This window comes from Cornus florida, unplaced genomic scaffold (assembly GCF_030987335.1).
Source record: "Cornus florida cultivar Cherokee Brave unplaced genomic scaffold, ASM3098733v1 CherokeeBrave_3.0.0_Hap2_Chr09, whole genome shotgun sequence".
In the NCBI taxonomy this organism is placed as follows: domain Eukaryota; kingdom Viridiplantae; phylum Streptophyta; class Magnoliopsida; order Cornales; family Cornaceae; genus Cornus; species Cornus florida.
In genome coordinates this window covers 40,927,531-40,949,729 of record NW_026775579.1, presented here as the reverse complement: position 1 = coordinate 40,949,729, position 22,199 = coordinate 40,927,531, and the positions used below count along the sequence as shown (strand labels likewise).

General features: G+C 41.2%; 1 protein-coding gene across 1 annotated transcript in view; it reads right to left on the bottom strand.

The window, feature by feature from the left end:
* The window catches only part of LOC132273733 (uncharacterized), a 40,439-nt gene that overhangs the window by 3,055 nt on the left and 15,185 nt on the right, over positions 1 to 22,199 (bottom strand). Inside the window, exons 3-7 of the mRNA XM_059774781.1 lie at positions 15,393 to 15,706; positions 14,774 to 14,879; positions 14,325 to 14,684; positions 14,170 to 14,246; positions 13,965 to 14,089 (exon numbers count right to left, since the gene is read on the bottom strand). Coding sequence (XP_059630764.1) covers positions 13,965 to 14,089; positions 14,170 to 14,246; positions 14,325 to 14,684; positions 14,774 to 14,879; positions 15,393 to 15,706 — 982 coding nt within the window. The remainder of the gene's footprint in view (positions 1 to 13,964; positions 14,090 to 14,169; positions 14,247 to 14,324; positions 14,685 to 14,773; positions 14,880 to 15,392; positions 15,707 to 22,199) is intronic.

Sequence of the window (22,199 nt, the reverse complement as noted above, 5' to 3'; positions counted from 1 at the left end):
CAACAAAGAAGGTTAGAGAAACCTCCAAAACAGAACAAATCCAACCAGCAGAGAGACAGAGACACAGAAAAAATCCAAAACCCTCCACTAAGAAAATCCTTGTAAAAGAGATTTCAACAGGAATGGCACTTGTTTTTAAGGAACTCACTTGTAATGGAATTACACTCCAAACTGGGTTGGTTATTAAGGGCGTAACTAATTGTAAGTCGCATCGTGTATGTATTTCATTGTTAGTTTTCATATCATATCACATATCATAAGATCATTTTAAATCCTAAGACAAAATCAAATTAAAATTAGAACGTTTATGAGAAAATATATCTACTATACTGAGAAATTTTCAAAAAAATCGTTTCATTTACATGACTAAATGTTGGATATTATCTATTTGTTTATTAAATCTCTTTCATTGCAACAACTGTGGAACAAACTCTATAATACCATACATATATAATATAAATCTTTCCAATGGTTCACTTTAAAACAAACAAACAAAATAAAAAAATAAAACCTTGTTGCTTAAATTCTGGATACTTGTCTTTACTAACTACTTTTTCTTTTTCTTTTTTTGAAAGTAAGATTTCATTAAAGAACACTCAAAAGGGGAGCGCATCCCAATATACAACTGCATGGAAGCTCAAAATACCTATACTCAACATATCCACAAAATCCACGCCCGAGGAGGGTGACAGCAAGAGCTTATCCTACAAATTGACTTTCAGATGCTCTAACAATACAGCTGAATACGAAGATCTAGTGTTGGGCTTACTCACGGCCAAAGAAGCAAGAGTGAAGAGATTGCGTATTCAGGGGGGCTCGAACCTTGTTGTGAAGCATCAATGGTTCATATGAAATCAGAGAACTGCTCTGTCAGCCTATACAACAGCCATCTAGAAGCTCATAATCATTTTGATGAGTTACATATCAAGCATGCCCCTCGAGCTGTTAATCGACACCCAGATGCATTGGCTACACTTGCTTCGAAAGTAAATGTGCCTGGGAGCCTTTTAAATGTTAAAATCCAGAGGAGAGGCGCATCATGCATTCATAATGAAGAATTTGTTGAACAAGTCCTAAGGGGATTGAAGAAAGGAAATAGAATCACAACTGAAGAGTGGAAAAGGAGACATGCCTACTGCTGTGCTGAAAGATTACTCAATCTACTTGGGGACACTTTATTTCAGGGCACTGGGCGGAATTTTGGCAAGATGTGTGAGTCTCGAGGAGGCTAGCCCAAAGCTCCAAGAGACGCACAATCGCACTTGTGGCAATGGATCAGTTAGTTTGTACTTAAGGATGCAAAGGCAAGGTGTACCTAAGGATGCAAAGGCAAGGCTACTACTGACCTTCAATGTCGCAAGACGCAAGCACGCTACAGAAGGCCTGTTAATCCTGCAAAGAGGTCCACGAACACACTAAATATGCCACTATTCATCAGGAAGATTGGAGGCAGAAGTACCTCGTCTACATCGAGTGCCGAGTGCTATCCCTGGATCGAACTAAAGCTACCCTGGTGAGAAAAGGGGTAGCTCACTTCTTTACTAACAATGGGCAATTGATGAGAAGAGGATTCGATGGTGAGCCCAAAAATAGCTTCGGCAAATCTGAAGCACAAGTACTGCATAAAGTTCACGAAAATGAGTATGTGGCCATGTGGGTAGAGGCTGTAGCTCTAAAAAAGTAAACGGGCCCCTCAATCGCCAACTTTATCAAAGAAAAAATTATCTCTTGATTTGGGGTACCAAGGGTAATCATATCGAATAATGGAACTCCCTTTATCAATAGTCAAGTCTGGAACCTCCTCAACTCCTATGAAATCACCCATCATTAGTCCACCCCTTGCTACCCTAAGCTGTATTTGGTGTGCAGGAATGGAATGGAATCAAATGCCCCTTCCAAGTATTGCTTTGTTTGGCACGAAAATTAAAGTGAGAATGACAAATCCTAAGGAGTAAAAATTCATTCCACAACTAAACCAATGGAATGACAATTCCATTCCCAAGTAATTTTTTTAAAAAAATCAAATTCCAAAAAAACCCTCATGTTCCAATTTAAGTCCAAAAACCACGAGCATCGCCTTCCACCACCGCTACCTCCACTATCTTCCACCACCGCCAATACTGTCACCGCCTTCAAGCCACTTGCTAGTAGGGCTGCAAATGAACCAAGCCGAGCCAAGCTTTGACTTGCTCGGGCTCGGCTCGAGCGAGCTTCGCCTGGCAGAAATTTGACAAGCTTGGGCTCGGCTCGGCTTGGCTCGGGCTCGATTTCATAACACAGCAACTACCGATTCAAGAAATCACCATGATTTCTTCCATGAAATCTGATCATCTCTGACAAGAAAGAAGTTCAGCCAATCTCCATCTCCAACTAGAAAGAAAAAGAAAAAATACAGAACATGTATTCAAGATGAAATAAAAGCTTACAATGTTTTATCAACTCTCTAGCATAATCAACTCGATCTACACATATATTGCACTGCTGAACCTCAAGATCTATTTGGGAGAGAGAGTCTTGTCGCATTAGGATGGCTGCCGGCAAGATCATGTGGCGCGGTTGAAATCTAAAAAGAAGTCTTGCAGCTATAGACATATATGTCTAGGTTTATTCTTATCTTTTAAGAGAACCAACAGCTGAGATGAATTGAAGTTTAGTGGCTGAGATTAAATCTGATTTGGATGATGGGCTAATGAATTATATAATTATTGAGCCTTATTATTGAATTGATGGGAGTTGGGCCAAAATGGTATTTATATGGGCTAAACCTTTTTCATGTAAAATGATAAATAAAAATGGACCTTTAAAAGTTAACAAGCTTGCTCACAAGCCTAACGAGTCGAGCTCAATGTTGCTCAAGCTCAACTCGTTTACTAAACGAGCCTAGAAATTGAGCTCGAGTTCGGCTCATTTACTAAATCAACGAGCCCGAACCGAGCTTTTAATGAGCGAGCCCGAGCTGTTCATGAGCAGCTCGGTTCATTTGCAGCCCTACCTGCTAGATGAATCCATCAAAGGATTAGGTAAGTTAACTGATGAGAATAAAATAATTTGAAGTTAACCAACCAAGATAATTGCAGAGTCCATTTTTCAAATCCTAGATTCCATCCGTGGTTGCTATTTCGATTGAGAGGCTTCGGATGAGCTTTCTATGGGGTGGCTTACAAGGAGAATTTAAGTATCACCTTGTCCATTGGGAGCAGGTTTGTAGGCCGATTCAGGCCGGAGGCCTAGGGATAAGGAGGTTGGTGCCATTTAACAGGGCCCTCCTTAGTAAGTGGTTGTGGAGATTTGGAGTGGAACGCCATAGGCTGTGGAGGAGGGTTATTTTGTGCCGGTTTGGGGAAGAGACGAGGGGGTGGTGCTCATGTTTGGTGAGGACTCCTGCTGGTGTCGGTGTTTGGAAATCTATTAGGAAAGGATGGAATGAGTTCTCCAAACACATCAGATTCAAAGTTCAGGATGGAAGGGACGTGCCGTTTTGGGAGGATCTTTGGTGTGGGGATTGTACCATTGCTTGTTCATTTCCCAGATTGTTTAGGATTGTTGTTGATAGGCATGCCTCGGTTGCTAACTACTATCGACTTGATAGCGGGAGGTTGACTTAGGATGTGCAGTTTGTGAGAGTTTTTTAGGATTAGGAGTTGGATGACATTTACGGGTTGTTAGATCGTTTGTATCGGCATGAGACTCGTGGCAGAGGCAGAGATTCGCTTGTTTGGGTGCCTGCTTCTTGGGGAAAGTTTGAAGTGAGATCATTTTTCTGATGCCTCTCAGATACTACAAGGATTACATTTCCGTGGAAAACAATGTGGAGATCTAAGGTGCCGCTCAAAGTGGCGTTCTTTACTTGGACAGTGGTTTGGGGCAAGATCTTGACCCTCGACAATTTGAGACGGCAAAGACAAATCACAGTTTAACTAGTGTTGTGTGTGTAAATGCAATGGAGAATCGGTGGATCATCTTCTTTTGCATTGTTCAGTGGCTTTGGACTGTTGGTGTCTTTTGTTAGGAATGTTTGGGGTTTCGTGGGTAATGCCTAGATCTGCGAGAGGATTGATGGAGGCTTGGAGAGGGTGCTATGTGGGAGGTCATGCTCGTGGGTTTTGGAGGATGGCGCCCTTGTGTTTACGGTGGTGTTTGTGGAGGGAGTGGAATAATAGATCCTATGCAGGAAAGGAATCCTCGATTGTTGTTCTTAAGTCAGCCTTTATTACATCTTTATGTTTTTGGGGTTCAGGTAGGCTTTGTTCCTCCCAGGAGGAGATGATTGATTTTATTTCTTCCTTGCGACCATAGGATCCCTTTGTTGTTTCTGGACGCGTTCCCCTTTTGAACGCTTTTTGAATGAATTTGCTTAATTATCAAAAAAAAATACGATCACGACTCTGTCATTCAGTTGGTGAATGAAGATCACGATCCATCTCATTCAAATATTCTTGATCAACATTTGTGTAACCAACCCGATCTCGAGGACGACAATAAATACATCGCGTGACAATTAATGAGGTATGAGAAAAAACTCATGAACATTTAATAGATAATGACTTTTTTGTTATATGATTCCAAGTACTGACTTGATCGTCGGAGGGTCCTCGGCCGGCACCCCACCGGTGCCATCCGATGTGACATAACTCCATTGTTTTGCAAGTAAACGTCGTCGTTTCAGGTCGCACGTTCAAGTCTCCCAAGGACATGTCAAGCAAGAGGTCTTGTACCGACATCTCCCACTAAAGTAAGGCCAAGTAGGTCTCCCACAAGGGCCAGGCAATGTCTCTCACCAAAGTCGGCAAGTCTCCTACGGCAAGATTCAACCAAGATAAGAAGATCTCCATCCGCCAAGGAGGCCTCTACCAAAAACAAGGTCTCCACTAACAAGTAGGTCTCTATCCACCACTAACAAGTAGGTCTCTATCCACCAAGAGACTATTACTAACCAATGAGGCCTCTACCACCAAGGAGGTTTCTACCAATAGTGAAGTCCCACTACTCCGATCATCTGTGCCATGAAGGTGGTCTGTACACCCAAGAATGCTTCTCAAGATCCCCATGTCCAAGGAGGTCTTTATGCCCAAGGTGAATACTAGGGAAAGTTTTTTTTTTTTTTTAGTGAGTTGGTATTCGAGTGCTCACATTCTCGGGCAAGCTTTAATTTTGTCTGTGAGAAATAGATGAAGAAGATAGAGACCACCGGAGGAAGCTTGCCGTTGTAGAGATGCGGCCGGAGCCTACTGCTCCGACCAGTCACCGGAGTCATTAACTCCGGTGAAATCCTCTACTACTTTCATTTCTTCCGTTCTCTTTCTCTGTTGGTTTCGTTGTTTCGTTGGTTGTGGATTTGTTCATGAAAGCGCTCGATAGTCAGAAGTTGTCTTTTTTGGAGGTTGCCCGTCTTCCTCATCTGGATTTTAAAGGGAGGTGGAACGGATTTCTTCTCAGAAGGATCATGTGTTTAGGGTGGATAAGCTCAGCACTTCCTCTCACGAACAGGTTCTTAGGGCTTGCCTCGTTGGGCGTTTTGACAGAGAGGTGGGATCCTTGGAGGAGATTGAAGATTGGGCCACGAAGACCTGGTTGATTTCAGGCGGGGTGAGGGTTAACTCCTTGCCGGACGGGCTTTCGTTGTTCCGGTTCCCGTCGGTTTTGGAGGCTCATAAGGTCCTTGATTGGGGCAAGAAAGTGTGGGGTGAGGCTAAGCTCTTCATTGATCTCTGGTACTACAGGGTTGGGTGCTCCGGTTTGAGGTTGAGGACTAATTTCCGGCGAGTCATTTTGTATGGTCTGCTGTTCCATCTTTGGTGCCAGAAGCTTTTCGTCGCCATTGGTGATGTGTGTGGAGGTTTTCGGGAAGTGGAGGCTTTCGAGATGAGCGACACGGAAAGGATTGTGATCACTGTGGTGTGATTCCGGCGAGTATTGTGGTGGAGGATGGTCAGTGGGCGTTCAGAATCTCGTTATCTGAAGAAATTGCTCCGATGATGGCCCCGTTGACTGGGACCTAGCTGGAAATGGTGTCTTGGGATCATCGGCGGCGTCGGCTGCTTCCCGTCCGGTTTGCAGATCTGGTGGTGGAGGTAGATCTAAGTCGGAGCTCCAAAAGGTGGAGGTGCAGCACAACCGGACTCAAGGTCAGGGACGTGGGAGACGCCACGCGCCTCAGGCGAGTGGCAATGGGAAGGAAACTCATGTGACACGTGGTTGGAGGAGGAACGATGCCCGTTGTGAGTGGAAGACAGCTTATCCTCCACGTGCTGAGCCACGTGATCTTCGGCGCCTTTTGAATTCTAATTTTTTTGGGCCTGATGAGGTTGGGCCTCTTCAACATGGGGCTCATGTTGAAGGCTCGAAAGGGGCTGGGAGAAAAAGCTAGAGTGGGGTGGGTCTAGGCTATCTTCTTGGCCGGGGCGGCTCTTAAAGCCCGCTTAAAAGGATGGACGCCTCAAGCTTTCTGGGCCTCTTATTGTTGTTGGACCAGCCCAGGTTAAGCCAAGATTGGCTAAGGAGAGGGTGGTTAAATGGGGCCCAAATAAAAGCCTTTCAATTTCGTTTCAAGGTGGGCAGCCCAATTCAGGAATGAACCACAGCCATTCTTTTCAAGATTCTTTTCCGGACACATCTCAGAGAAGCTCGGCATCACGTTCTTGGTCGAGGAGAGAAAAGGCGAACTGGGCGAAGGTGAGTTTGAGCATGACGAAGGGGCATGGGGTTTGCCCGAAGTCTTTCCAGCATGGATCGTGTTGTCAGAACTGGCTCTCGGGTAACAAATTTGATTCTTTGCAGTCTGGGTCTTTGGGTGATGATGATAATGGTGACTGTGAGTCCATGAAGGAGGAGGGTCTTTCTCGGAATCTTCTGAAGCAACCCAGAAAGAAATGGACCAGAAAGGACAAACAGAAGTGGATCGCCCGTAAGGACTCTCATTCGTGTCCAGGTAAGTCTTCTTTTTCTCATGTCTGGAACGCTCCAGCAGCTTCTTTCTCTACTTCTACTCCTTGTGGGTTGTTGAGAAGCAAGGGGGAAGAGGTCTTTGTTGGGAGGCAGCAGATGTTGTCGCTTGTTATAGAGGGTGACTCGGTGGATGTGATGAGCTCTACGGTTGGCTCTGATTTTGGGGAAGTTGGGCCGTCAGAAAGGGATGGGATGGTTTGTTTGTCTGGTGACAGGGATTTCAACCGGTTGTGTGCTGGGTTTGCTGAGACATGCTCGGAGTTTTCTTCCACGTCTCGGTTTAATGATTCCTCAGGGGAGGAAATGGGCAGGTCGGCCAAGCTTCTTTTGAGTGGATCGGCAGGGCCCTGTTCTCCTCTAAAAGATGGTCCAGTGACTTGTTTGAAGGGTTCTGTGCCTGAGTTGGTGATTGTTTGTGTGGGCAAAGATATCCGTATTTCCCTCAACAATGAATCAACCTCTCTATTGGTAAAGGAGTTGTAGAAGCACAGATTTTCGCCTGATGATCAAACTGTTGACTGTAATCCGGACCCTTTCATCCGGGATGGTGTTTTGGATTATGGTGAGGACTGGTCTTCTCATTTCGAGGAGGCAGTGGTGGACAAGGGAGGTGAGGGAGATGAGAGTAGGTCTCTTGATCTGATGTTGTGGGAGGAGGAGGGTCATGCTAACTTGGGGGTGGTGGACCCCTTGGCTATTGTTCTTCCAGAGGATTTGGGCAGTAAGGAGTGTAGACAGGAAGATGAGGATTCTGGAAAGGAATGTGTCAAGGCTAATATTGGGGTCACTAGTGAACTTCTAGGTGTCTCTTGCAAGGGCAATCGGGATAAGGCCTTAGCAATTCTTCAGGCTACGGCAGAGGGAGTGAGGGGGAGATGATTCAGTTTTCCAGAAGGAGGAGCCGGAAGAAGAAGAACCTTTCTCCGTGGAAAGGGGGAAAGGGAGCTTAGGAATCTGGTTTCTGATGTGAATTATGATAAGGTGTCTGAGGGGGTGAAGGAGTGGGGGAGTGTTAAGGGAGGAGGGAAGGGTAAGGAGGTGATGGGGGCAAGTGTTTCCTTATGAAGCTACGACTTTTATCTTGGAACGTCTGTGGCCTCAATGGTCCGGGCAAGAGAAAGGTGGTAAAGATGGCGGTGAGGAAATGGGTGGTGCATTTGGTGTGTCTTCAAGAAACAAAGATTGATTCTATGACTGATCGGATGGTGAAGAGTTTGTGGGGTAACCGGTTTGTGGAGTGGGAGGCGTTGGATTCTGTTGGGACTTCAGGCGGTGTTCTTATTATGTGGGATAGAAGATGGATGGCTAAGGTGGATGTTTTTAGGGGAAATTTTTTGTCTGTCTTGTGCCTTTGTGATGGAGGAGGATGGTTTCACTTGGGGCTTTTCTGGGGTGTATGGGCCAGTTGATGATGATGTGAGGGTTGGTCTGTGGGAGGAGTTGAGTGGGGTGAAGGGGAGGTGGTCTCTTCCTTGGTGCGTGGCAGGTAACTTTAATATGGTTAGGTCCCCGGCGGAGAGATCTACAGGAGGTCCGTGGACTCAGGCTATGATGCACTTTTCTGACTTTATTAATGGTCATCAGCTTATTGATCTCCCTCTTGAGGGAGCTTCTTTCACTTGGTCCAGTGGAAGGGAAACACCAACTTTCTCTCACCTTGATAGATTTTTGATTTCCAGTGACTGGAAAGAGAAGTTCCCGGATGTTGTTCAGGCTGTGTTGGCTAGGGTGACTTCGGATCACATTCCGTTGGTTCTGGATTGTGGAGGGTTGAGATCTCGTTGCACTCCTTTCAGATTTGAGAATATGTGGCTTCATGCAGATAACTTCCAGGGTCTTGTGCATTCGTGGTGGGAGGAGAACCTGGTGGTGGGTATGTCGAGTTTTATTCTTGCAGGAAAGCTTCGTATTTTGAAAAATAATCTCAAAAGGTGGAATAAGGAGGTTTTTGGGAGTTTAGAGTGGAGAAAGAATAGGGCTTTGGCTGATATCGCCGAGATTGATAGACTTGAAGCGGAGGGTGTTCTTTCTGATTCCCAATGTAGTAGGAGAGCAGCTTGTCAGGCAGAATGTGTGGAGATTGCAGTTTTGGAGGAAATTTCGTGGCGTCAGAAATCTCGGGCCCTATGGCTTAAAGAGGGAGACCAGAATACCAAGTTTTTCCATAGAACTGCTAATGCTCATAAGAGGAATAATCACATAGGGCGGATGTGTGTGGATGGTGCGGTTTTGACTACGGAGGAGGAGGTGCATAGCGGTATTGTCTCTTTCTACCAAAAGCTTTATTCTGAGCCTCTTCGATGGAGGCCACGTCTTGATGATCTTCACTTTGATTCTATTTCTGCATTAGAAAGAGATGGGTTGGAAAATCCTTTTTCGGAGGAAGAGGTGTTGAAGGCCCTTAAGAGCTGTAATGGTGATAAGGCTCCTGGCCTAGACGGCTTTACTATGAGATTTCTGTTGCAGAGCCGGGAGGGGGTCCGGTACGAGGTGATGGGCACTTTTCATGAGTTTCATTCCACGGGGCGGTCTGAGAAATCACTGAACGCATCTTTTATTGCTCTTATTCCTAAGAAGGATGGTGCTTCTCACATTAAGGATTTTCGACCAATTAGTCTGATTGGATGCATTTACAAGCTCATCGCAAAAATCCTGGCATTTTGTTTGAGGGAGGTTTTGGATGGAGTTATCTCTGAGTCTCAGAATGCTTTCATTGGGGGTAGACAGATACTGGACTCCGCTCTTATTGCCAGCGAATGTGTGGATTCTAGATTGTGTAATGGGGCTCCTGGGGTTTTATGTAAGCTGAATATTGAGAAAGCCTATGATCATGTCTGCTGGAATTTACTGTTCTACCTGTTGGAGAGGATGGGCTTTGGTGAGAGACGGAGGAAATGGATTGTTTCCTGTGTTTCCACTGTCAGGTTTTCGGTGTTGGTGAATGGGTCCCATGCGGGGTTTTTCGGCAGTTCTTGCGGTCTGAGGCAGGGGGACCCTCTCTCCCCGTTCCTTTTTATTATTGTTATGGAGGCTCTTAGTAGGTTGATGAGAAGGGCGGTGGATTTGGGTTTTATCAGGGGCTTCAAGATCGGCCCCGACTCCGTTCACCGAATGGAGATTTCTGACTTGCTCTTAGCGGATGACACTAATGTTTTTTGCGAGGCAGAGGTGTCCCAGTTGAGGTATCTGAGATGTGTCTTAGATTGCTTTTAAGCTGTCTCTGGTTTGAAAGTCAACGTGGGCAAGAGTATGCTTGTCCCTATGGGGGAGGTTCAGGAGGTGGACACTCTGGCTGCTGTTTTAGGGTGTGGGACACAACGTTTCCCTATCTCGTATTTGGGTTTACCGCTGGGGGACTCGGCCAGGAGGGTGGGAAGTTGGGACCCGGTGATTGAGAGGGTCGAGAGAAGATTAGCTGGTTGGAAAAAGCAATATCTTTCCAAGGGTGGTAAAGTTACGTTAGTGAAAAGCATCTTGTCAAGCCTCCCAACGTATTTTCTTTCGCTCTTTCGGGTTCCAGCCTTGGTTGTTGGACATCTTGAGATGATACAACAAAACTTCCTTTGGGGGGATCGTGGAGAGGAGTTTAAGTATCATCTTGTCAGATGGGAGCAGGTTTGCAAGCCATTTCAGTTGGGCGGGCTTGGGATTAGGAGATTGGCCCCCTTTAACAGTGCTCTCCTCGATAAGTGGCTTCGGAGATTCGGCAGTGAAAGGCATAGATTATGGAGAAAAATTATTTCTTGTCGCTTTGGGGAGGAGAGGGGGGTGGTCAGCTAGGCCAGTCAGGTCTGCTAGTGGAGTAGGGGTGTGGAGGGCCATTAGAAAAGGATGGAACGAGTTTTCCAAACATGTTAGATTCAAAGTTTGGGATGGAAGGTTTGTCCGGTTTTGGGAGGATCCCTGGTGTGCAGATAGGCCTTTGGCTCTTTTGTTTCCAAGTCTGTTCAGGATTGCTGTTGACAAATATGCTATGGTTGCTAACTGCTATCGCCTTGATAGCGAGAGGTTATCTTGGGATGTGCGATTCCAGCAATCTTTTCAAGATTGGGAGTTGGATGATGTCACGGGCATGTTGGCTTTCCTGTACAAACAGGAGGTGGAGGGCACTGGTGTTGACTCTCTGATTTGGATGCCCTCCTCTCAAGGGATGTTCCAGGTCCGGTTTTTTTTTTTTGTGCCTCTCTGGTTTTCATGGCGTCTCCTTCCCGTGGAAGACGGTGTGGTTGTCCAAGGCGCCTCTTAGGGTGGCCTTTTTTGTGTGGACTGCAGCTTGGAATAAGATTTTAACTTTGGATAACTTGAGGAAGCAAAGACATATTATTATTAATCAGTGCTGTCTTTGTAGGTTGAATGGGGAGTCAGTGGATCACCTGTTGCTGCATTGTCTTGTGGCTCATGATTGTTGGAGTCTCATTTTTGATTTGTTTGGTATTCATTGGGTTATGCCTCGGACATCTCGAGAATTGTTGGATATTTGGAGGGGCCAATGGGTGGGGGCTCAGGCGAGTGTCTTCTGGAGGGTAACCCCTTTCTGTGTTTGGTGCAGCATTTGGAAAGAGCGGAATAGAAGATCTTTTTCTGGGAAGGAGTCCTCCATTGGGGTGTTGAAATTTTCTATTATTTGTACTCTCTTTTGTTGGGGTTGGGGGAGAGATTTTTCCTCGATTGAGGATATTGCGGACTTTTTGGGTGCCTTAAGATCATAGGCTCAGTTTTTTGTATAGCTTGGGACGCGTTCCCCTTTTGAATGCCTTCTAATACATTTCACTTATCAAAAAAAAAAAAAAAAAAATACTAGGGAAACGTACCAAGGTGAAAAAATGTTGGATTCTAAAAAGAATCGAGCAATCACATTACCTCCTACAAATTATGGAATTTGAACTCACGTCCTTTCACGTGAAAATTTTTGGATACCTCGGGAATAGTAACCTGAGATAAAAAAATAAAATAAAAAAAATCGACCAAGTATTCACCTCGAGAAATGTAACCGAGGTGAAACTATTCACCTCAAGAAATGTACCAAGGTGAAAAAATGTTGAATTCCAAAGAGAATTAAGCGATCACATTACCTCGAACAAATTGTGAAATTTGAGCTCACACCCTTCATGCCTTATGGCAAGTCAGGAATAGTACCAGAGGTTTATATATATATTTGGATTCCAAAGAAATCTGTCGTGTCTCAACAAAAATTTGTGCAAGGTGGGACTTGAACTCACGCCCTTTCATAACATTTGGCAATGTCGGGAATAGTAACAAAAAAAATAAATAAAAATAATAAAAAATAAAAGTAAAAAATCTACCTTGGGAATAGTACCCCGAGGTACTGTTCACGTCGGAATAGTATCCCAAGGTTTAAAAAAAAAAAAAAAAAAAAAAAAAAATTGATATTTTCTAGTCCGTTTAGAACAAGGAAATAAGGGGCATCTGATGAGGATAAAATAATTTGAAGTTGACCAACCAAGATAATCGCGGAGTCCGTTTTTCAAATCCTAAAATGCAGGAGGTAAATATGAAGACAACTCTGTCATTCAGTTGGTGAATGAAGACCGTGATCCATTTCATTCAAATATTCATGATCGACATTTGTGTAACCAACTTGATCCCGATGACGACAATAAATACATCGAGTGACAATTAATGAGGTATGAGAAAAAACTCATGAACATTTAATAGAGAATGACTTTTCTGTTATACGATTTCAAGCACTGACTTGATCGTCAGAGGGTCCTCGGCCGACACCCCACCGGTGCCATCCGATGTGACATAATCTCCATTATTTTGCAGATAAACGTCGTCGTTTCAGGTCGCGAGGATTTTTGCATCAACATCAAATAGAGATGAGGTTAGCTCCAATGACCAACAGTCCTTACTCAAATGAGTAGTAGCATAAATATGATTAGGAACTGATCATTTAGGACACAACCACTAGAGATACTAAGGAAAGTAAAGAACTCTTAAGATTTGAGCTCCCTAAGGGTATTAAGAAAACTTGTCACCTCTTTCTCAATCTCTTCAAAAGAGAGTCCCTTGTGCTAGCTTGGATCTCCACTCAAACTCTGATCTCAGTATTCTTAACAAACGTGAAACGATCTCCTCAACTTAACAAGAACCTACATCTACACTCTACAAAGTCAAGGCTTTTATAAATGCCTCTTTTCGGTAACTCTTTGTAGTGTCTAGCATCTGGACGGAGAGGAACTTGAGGATGTACGAGGGGAAGAACAATAACCATTCTGACGTTGGTAAGAATGCTGTTTGGAAGGTTTGAGCAGCCCGCTCTAAGTTTAGAGGACTTGTGTTCAGTTCTACCACCTACCTTCCTTATGAATCCTAACAAGTGCTCTTTGCCCATGTCATAAAAACCTTATCTGCATTCCATCACATATAAGCAAACTATTCCTATTCCTCATATTTTATCTCAGTATTATCACGATAATCTTAATTAGGCCATAACCACTTACTTAGAGAGTTGAATTTATATGATATACAAGTTCCTAAAAGAAAATTTGTTGAACCTTTTTTTCTTCGATAAAGTAAAATTTCATTAAAAGTGCTCTAGAGGGGAGCGAACCCGCATAAATACAACTATACCGTCAAAAAACCATATACCCTATCATGTAAGTACAATTTCAGACAAAATCCCAAAAGCTGGAGTGGAAGCTATGGTTTCTTTCTTTATTTTTCTTTTTTCTGTTCCTACAAAAAAAAAGTTTCAGGAAAACAGATATCCTACCACTAACCAAATGATTCAAAGTTCTCACTGCAGGTTGAACTACCCAAATCAACATGACAACTACTTTTGAGTGGATGTTCACGGCTTTTGTACCAATTCATAACTTATACACCAGGGAACAATACAGACCACAATAAATACCCATCAGACACCAAGCATTTAGCCAAAGTGGTATCTCCTCCTCCCACATTAGAGGTCGAGGGTTCAGGTCCCTGTGGGGACAACAGTGGGTGTCTGTGTCCTAAACAATGGACGGAACAAAGGACATCAGATTGTAGCTCACCTTTTTCAGTAGGATTTGTAGATAACCCTTCCTTTGAAAGTATTTCCTCCAGCTCCTTTATTAGGGAAGCCTCGCGTTTGTTTTCAGGGGCCTGCTTAACTTTCTTGTAAACTGAAGGAGGAACGCTGCAAAAAGAATAAACTAGGTTTAGGCATCAACATTAACAAAGATAAAAGCTCCAGAATAGCAAGCCAAAGAAGAAAACCTCATCCCACATGATTTGATGATTGATTTCAGATGTTCCACTTGTTTCCCATATGCGGGAGCTGATACTTCTTTTTTCTGCATTTCATGGAGATGTCATTCAACGAAAAAAAAATTTACTTAATAATAGATTATTGAGATAACATAACAGTATACCTTCACAGATTTTTTCACAGAGGATTGAGATTGACCATCTTCAGATTCATTTCTGCCATCTTCTGCATCACTATTTTCCTCTGATGTCTCTTCTGCAAGCTTGTTCGGTTTCTTGCTAGAGACCTTTGTCTCCTTAGGAGATCTTTTACGTTTCTTGAGTCCTTCAGATTTCTGCATTTTCCCCTTTGGGGGAACTTTCTTTTTAGATTTTCCTTCATCTTCTATGTCCTCACTTTCACCATCTAAAGAATCAGAGCTTCCTTCGGTGCTGATATGTTTTGATAATTTGTGTTGAAAATTTTTCTTAGAACTATTCTTCTTAACATCCTTTGCAGATATAGAAGCTTTAGCAGATAATACCTAACAGATAACAGAATAAAGGACTACAAAAGGTTATTGATGTGCTACTTCTAGAAGTTGAACACCACCACCGGAATAAGTTCTCTAACCTTATTGAGTTGCTCGCTAATGAACTTCTTAAAGGGATCAAGAGTGTATTGACCGAGCTCCAGATCTTCCTCCAGTAGTCGACGAACACCAGCTACAGTAATCTTTCTATGAAGAAGAAGAAGAAGAGGGAAAAGAACAATGAATACTACTATTTTCAATTATCTGAACTGCAGGATATACGAACAGTACTGATAAAATTTATGTGCAATTACATCACAGGAACTGGAAATTTAACATGCAAAGATGTCAACGAGCATGGCTCGAGACCCCTATTTTAAACCCCCTCTGCAATGAAAAATCAATTCTCAAACCTGCCCGACCCGGCACACTTCAGAATCGGGCAGGTTTGGGTAGCCTGCTATTCTTGCTTTTTTTTTTTTGGAAGGGGAAAAAAACTTTGATTAAATTTATAAATAAATTTTTCGAAAGGTCAGATTATAAAAAAAATACTTAATAATCATAATCACGTGAACAGCCTTGAAATAAGACGAATATGGAAGTATGCTAGGACTTTTGGAAAACAGCACCAGCAACAATGAGAACAGCCAAACATAGCAGTTATAATAAAAATTAATAGCAAAATATTGATAGAACAACTCGTATAATGACATAACATACTCAGAATTAGCCCTGAAATAAGCAGCTCTTTTACTAATAGCCTTCTTTATTATGCTCTCACTTGGAATGACTTTCTTTCCAATGCCATGAAGTTCATCAGCTTCAGATTTGGTTGATTTTTGTCCGGTGAGAAGGCCCATTACTGGAGAGTCTTCCATTTTCTCCTCATCTTCAGAGCTAGGTTCCCTTAATTTTTTTTTTGTCTGAAGTTTTACAGGAGATTCTGCCACTTCTCCTTTAGTTAAAGAGACATTTTGTTCCACTGTCTCCATCATATTGATGGAGTCATAGTCATCATCAGCACCATCCATACACTAGCATTTTGAACAGAACATAAACATTAAAGGATAATCAGTATAAACATATAAAGAAATAGTCATCACTCGGAATTTCAATTAAAATGAGGAAGTCAAAATAAAACTATTTACTTACAGTCAAAACTATTCAAGGATAACTATTCAGCTTCATCAAGTTCATATGCATCAAAATATTGAACATAAGGAATTAAGAATATGCACAATGTGCAAACCACAGGAAATCGCGAGCACGACTAGTTGGCAGTGGATTATTGTTAACTAAAACTCTCAACATCATGCACCACCATGGCAAACGTACATCTGAGTAAATCCTCAAAGGCTACACCATTTTCATACTAGGACTTGTAGAATAAAACATATTTAGTTGTAGTATATTTTGTACAAACATAAAGAAAGAATTAATGCTAAAAGATGAGATCCAGCAAATTTAATTTGTGGATAGTACAGTGGTTAATAAATACATTCCCTTGGAAAGCAGTTTTACATACAAAAGCTCCACCTAGGGCTTTCTTTGGGTGGACGGTAGCTTTAGGGAACATCTTGATGATGGATCCTGAGACGGAGACTACAAATCATTGTCGATTGGTGCTGCATGTGCAAAAGGGATGAGGAATCGGTTAATCATCTCCTATTGCACTGTCCAGTGATTAGGGATGGCTCGACCATGCTCCTGTCCATCTTGGTCATTCACTGGGTTTGCCGGGATCAATGACGAGCATTAGGAGAAGTTACACAGTTGGGTCTCAAGCCCAAGATGGGTGAAGCCGTGAAGGATTGCACCCCTTTGTCTATGGTGGGCCTTATGACGAGAAAGGAATAGGAGATGCTTCGACAGGGTGGAGGCTCCTAACTGGGTGTTTAAGTTATATATTCCTAGTTCTTTATTTTTTGGGGTTTCATGGAAAGAATTGTAATTCTTGGGGGGACTTAGTTGATTTTGTGGATAGGGTATATTAGTTTTTGGCCTTTGTGCAGTTGTATTTGGCATGTGCTACCCTTTTGAGCGCTCTTTTATTGATACTTATAAATAATAAAAATATATAAATAAATAATCATCTGCAAAGCTTTGCATGGCATATCATTCAGAGTCAAGGTGTAGGCAATATCATTAAAAATAGTTAAGAACCACCTTGAATAAAATGACAAAGAAATGTTCCTCCCAATCCAATCTTCAATGACAAGGTCACCCTACAAGATAGAGGTGACTTGACAGTAGTTGACACAGGAGAATGCTCATTTTTTTTTCCTTTTCTTTTTTGGTAGGTAAGCCACTCAACACACACCAACTATTGCTCCTAAGGGGACTTTTCATTTGGAAAGAGGAGGAGATACCACTTGAATAAAATGACAAAAAAATGTTCCCCTCACTCCACACTTCAATGACAAGGTCGCCCTACGAGACAGAGGTGACTTGACAATTGGCACTGGATGATGCTTGTGCTTTTTTTTTTTTTTTTTTTTCTTAGGTAAGCTACTCAACACATACCCACTACTGTTCCTAAGAGGATTTTTCATTTGGAAAGAGGAGGAGATACCACTTTATTGGAGAATAATTATATGAGTGATTTAAGCCATTAAATCACTCCTTGACAGAATGTTAAGTTGCCATACTTGGGCAACAAGTTGTTGCCGTATTTGTATTTGACTTTCTGTGTAATTTCTTTATTATAGCTACGAGGCTTCCCTAATTCACTTATAAATAGAGGTGGTTATTGTAAATAAAATTAAGAGAGAATATAATAAAGATGATGTAGCCCTTTGGGCTTTGTGCGTGTATCCTTGTGTGCTTCAATTTCTATTTCTCTCTTCAATTTTGACATGTTAAGTTGCTATACTTGGGCAACAAGTTGTTGCCGTATTTGTATTTGACTTTCTATGTAATTCCATAGGTACGAGGCTTCCCTAATTCACCTATAAATAGAGGTGGTTATTGTAAATAAAATTAAGAGAGAATATAATAAAGATATGTAGCCCTTTGGGTTTTGTGTGCCGTGGATGTAAGCCCTGGTGGCTGAACCACGTATATCCTTGTGTTCTTCATTTTCTTTTTCTCTCTTCAATTTTGACACACTTGAATCAAAGGTTTCGTGGCATGTGCTCGAGCATTAGGCCTGTTATAATCATAGCAAAGCTTTGCAATGATTAACTAGAGTGAGTGGCTATTATGGATGGGACTTGGGCTGGCCTACCCGAGCAATTTGAGTGCAACCTGAAAACTTGGTGTGCTTGAACAATGTATTTGATGTCTCAACATTGGGTTTGGCTGATATTTAAGAGCCTGAATTCATCTTTTATGGGACATGGGCAAGGGTTCCTCTAAATTAAAAACCCAAAGTACAAGATAAATTCATCACTTTTAGATTTTCATAGCTATATATGCAAGTAACATGAGGTTAAGTTGCATAACTTACTCTTTGGTGGCATTCTATTACCGACATTTAATCATGCAATGGTTGTCATAGGTTTTATAAACATTGACACATTGTAAAGTATTGTGATGCGTAGTTTAATTGATTTTATTACAATTTATTGTCAACATGGTATAAACAACTTTATTACAAGTTAGACAGAGATATAGTTTAAATGTTCCATGCATAGGCTTTAGTTTTTTCTCCAGTTTTGTGCGTGTTTTGTTTTTTTTTTACAAAGTTCTATTTATTTGCATGTTATATCCACCTAAGTAACTAATTCAACGTACCTAATATTTAAAAAATTTGGAAAACCCAAGCAACCCAAAAAACTGAAGGAGCTCATGATGGAGATCCTGATGAGCCGTGTGGTCTACATACTTATTATAGGCATAGGCGTAGAAGATGATTTTAGGATTTGTTTCATGTTTTATATTTTATTTTTCTTATTTCTTTAGGGCTTTATTTTTTATAGTAGAGTTTGACTAGGGTTCTATTTTGATGCTTATATATATGTGGCTTGTGTCATTGAGTAGATAATTTTTATTGCTATTGTTTACAAAGATTATAGATTTCCTTCTCCCTATTTCTCCTTCTCTCCTCTTCCCCTCTCATTCTGCATTAAATTAGTATCAGAGCAGCCCTACCCATCCTGCATCAGCTCAGATGTGATTCGTAAGTTAAGATTTCTTGGGTTCCTTGGGTCTTAGCCTGGGGCAGAATGAGGGATCAATACCTGGATCCTGGTGCAAGCTGACCCCTTGGCTAGCCCAAATCCCCACCCTAGTGGCTATGAATAGGTCTTTACCAAATGGTACTATCAGCAGCATTGTAGCAAGGTGAATGCAGATTAAAGCAATAAGAAGAAAGCCAAAAGCCCAATCATCTGCTTCAGCTTCATGTATGACCATAAACCAAACAAAAGAATTACATCCCCATTTCACGTTCAAATTATGATCGTCAAGATTTGAAATCATTTAAAACCTAGCCCTCAACCTGACAGTTATCCTAATATTAGGTGATGCTGAAGTCCTGGATGGCCATTTGGCCGCAGGAGACTGAACCTAGGATGACACAAGCTGGACAGAAAGCCTACCTACCACAGAAATGGTTGCGTAGATTGAACTCATACATCCAAGGAGTAACTGTATAAAATTAACCTGAAGCAGGGCAAATGTTAGACAAAGACATATCGTGCATATATCTCATAAAAGAAGAAGTATAGCCAAGGGGAACCTAACTCTTGATATTTAATCTGGTAAGAACTGTCTCAAATATCTCCCAAATGCATATGAACAAAATTGTACAACCCGACTTCTTGATATTTTAAAAACTTATGCACCCTTAGGTTTATTCTCTCATAGTAAAAGAGATGGGACATGATATCAAAAATGCTCATAAGCTAACTACAGCTGTGAATTAAAGCTCATCTGCTCTATGCAAATACTTTGCTCAATTATATTCCCCAAAAACCAGCCCAAGTCTAAATGCAATCGCATTTATGCTAACAAGACTTAACGGATATACAGCAGGCTCAGCTCAGCAGTCAGCTAAACATCATAAATAATTTTCTAGGACTTCACATTTGGAATCGCAGTCCCAAGGCTTATGATTTTTCTGGAATTAGCCATCTTAAATATCAGTAAAAGTGAGCCAAGCCTAGTCCCAAGTTTTAACCCCTCCAAACTAAGAGCATCCTCACTAAGTCGCAAGAGTTTCTCCACATTCACAAGTGCGCCAAGCTAGAAAAGCTTCAGCTCATACATAGATCACCAAATTAACCTTAACCTTCCATCTGTCAATCTGCCCAAGCATATTGTAGAAGAGGCAGACCAAAAGGTAGCAGTGGACATCTAAAAATAATTTTTGGATTCCTTTGCAAAATGAGAAACTACAAACTCTACGAAGAACATATATGACAAGACTAAAGACTTCAATCTATTAATACCGAGGAACAAGGAAGACACAAAACCATGGTGGTATTGAAATATACCGACATAAAAAAATAATTATTATCAACAAAGATTATATAAAAATAAAATTCAGTTCGTTTCCGCTGGAGTATACGTGTCACATCTTATAAATGAAACTAAGGACAAAAATCTTATCAAGAAGTGCAAAAGGAGTGGGAGGAAAATTCCTGCAAGTTGAAAAATATACCAACTTTGACACTTCATTGAGAAAGAACAAAGAGTTTATTTATGCAAGCACAAAAAGAAACTTGACTTTGTGCCTCAAATCCACATATAAATGAAGTTAATCTCCTAGAAACTAGAGAGGCCACAAAAATAGTTGTAACAATGGGAAGCAAAAGCAGGAAAAGGCAAGAGAAATGGAGAAATAAATGTAGTTCAAAAAACACCCCAGAATTTCCAAGCATCTGATTGCCAGCAAAACATAGATGCCATTACTCGAACTGCCAAAGCTGAGGCTTTCCAGGTTAACAGCCAACAACAAGGGCCATAGGCAAAACAAAACAAAACCAAAAAAAAAAAAAAAAAGTCATTTTTAGTGACATAATATCTGTGAGCGAGTGATGTGTGACTAAGCCATATTCGTGCCAGCAAGGTTGTCAAATAATTTTTCCTTGCTCTTGATGTTAAACTTTTATCTTGCAGATTGTAATGAAACTTCACTAAATAACTCTCCTTTGAGGAAAATTTATACTAACTTTAATTTGTTGACAAGATTGAAATGCGAAAATTAAAATGACAGGGAGATATTTTTCTTATTTTGAGTTGTTCAAAGTTGACATTTGATCATCATTATATTGGTTAGAACTTGAAGTGCAAATCAATATGATGTTAGATCATTCTTCATTTAGTCTTTAGATCCTTATGTCTGTTTCTCATATAATACTGCCCTTAATTTAAAATTAATGCTCTTGGAACATTGTTTCTTTCCTGGTATTTCACTGATATTATGCACCCCAGTTCTATTCCATTGAAGTTCAAAATTTGAATAGTCACTCATTGCTGACCTGTTGTGGTAGAATGTTCCTAAATCCCATAAAGGGGTAAAAAAATAGAAACAAAAAGAAAGAACATGTAAACATCAAAGCAATGACCTTGTACATAATCATTACTGAAGATATCAATGGGAGTTGCTAGTGAAGAAATTAATAAATTTGTGGTTTTTCTATTTTTTAGCAATTTTGACTAAGTTCACTTTTACTAATTATTATTGCCAGATCTATGATGTCCATGACGTTTTCCTTCTGTTCCAGTTGACTGTTTGACCCAGTCTCCTTTCTGTTCAATGAACAATCAGCGTCCTAAATCTTGCATGAAGAAAATTAGTAAATATTTGACCAGTAAATAGAGCTCCTCACAAATTAAGGAATTTCAGAAGGCAAACACGTGACACAATAACAAATAAAGTCAGGTGCAGAAACCAAATCATGTCCGTGATGATCAGTCAAAGAGACAGAACAACGCCAATAGATGAGCAGTGTAGGGATTATATTTACATCCACCTGCACTGTTTCCTGTGTCAGAAAAATTCTCATTCTTACTCCAACCACTTTTTCTTATAAATTTTTATTTTTGCTTACCCACTGTCCTCATAGCACTTTAAATTTGTTCCAACTTCTGAGAAGAAATACAGACAGAAAAAATAGAAGAGAAATGTGAAAAGGCTTGAAGGAGAATAATAATATGTAAAGATTTGATTCACTTGAATGAGAGTAAAACACTTATTCACAGCTTTGGTATTTATATACTAAAAAGGGCAGATGTTAATATTACCATAAAGGAAACTAAATAAAATCATGGCATATTCTATACGTAAATAAAGTCAAATTCCATGATTATAGCCTATCATATCTCAGCTAATATGGTAAGTTACATCCATGATTCTAGCCTATTATATCTCGGCTAACACTCCCCCTCAAGTAGGTGCATAGATATCTGCGACGCCCAACTTGGACAATGCCTCCTCAAACACGGTCATTATAAATAAATAGCCAACGACTATGTTCATATGCATTAAATTGACTAGACAAAACATAACCATGGTGTTTTCTCCAAACCAACATGGATACGTTTTGCTTGACTCAGTTGGTCTCCTCATACCATAAACCA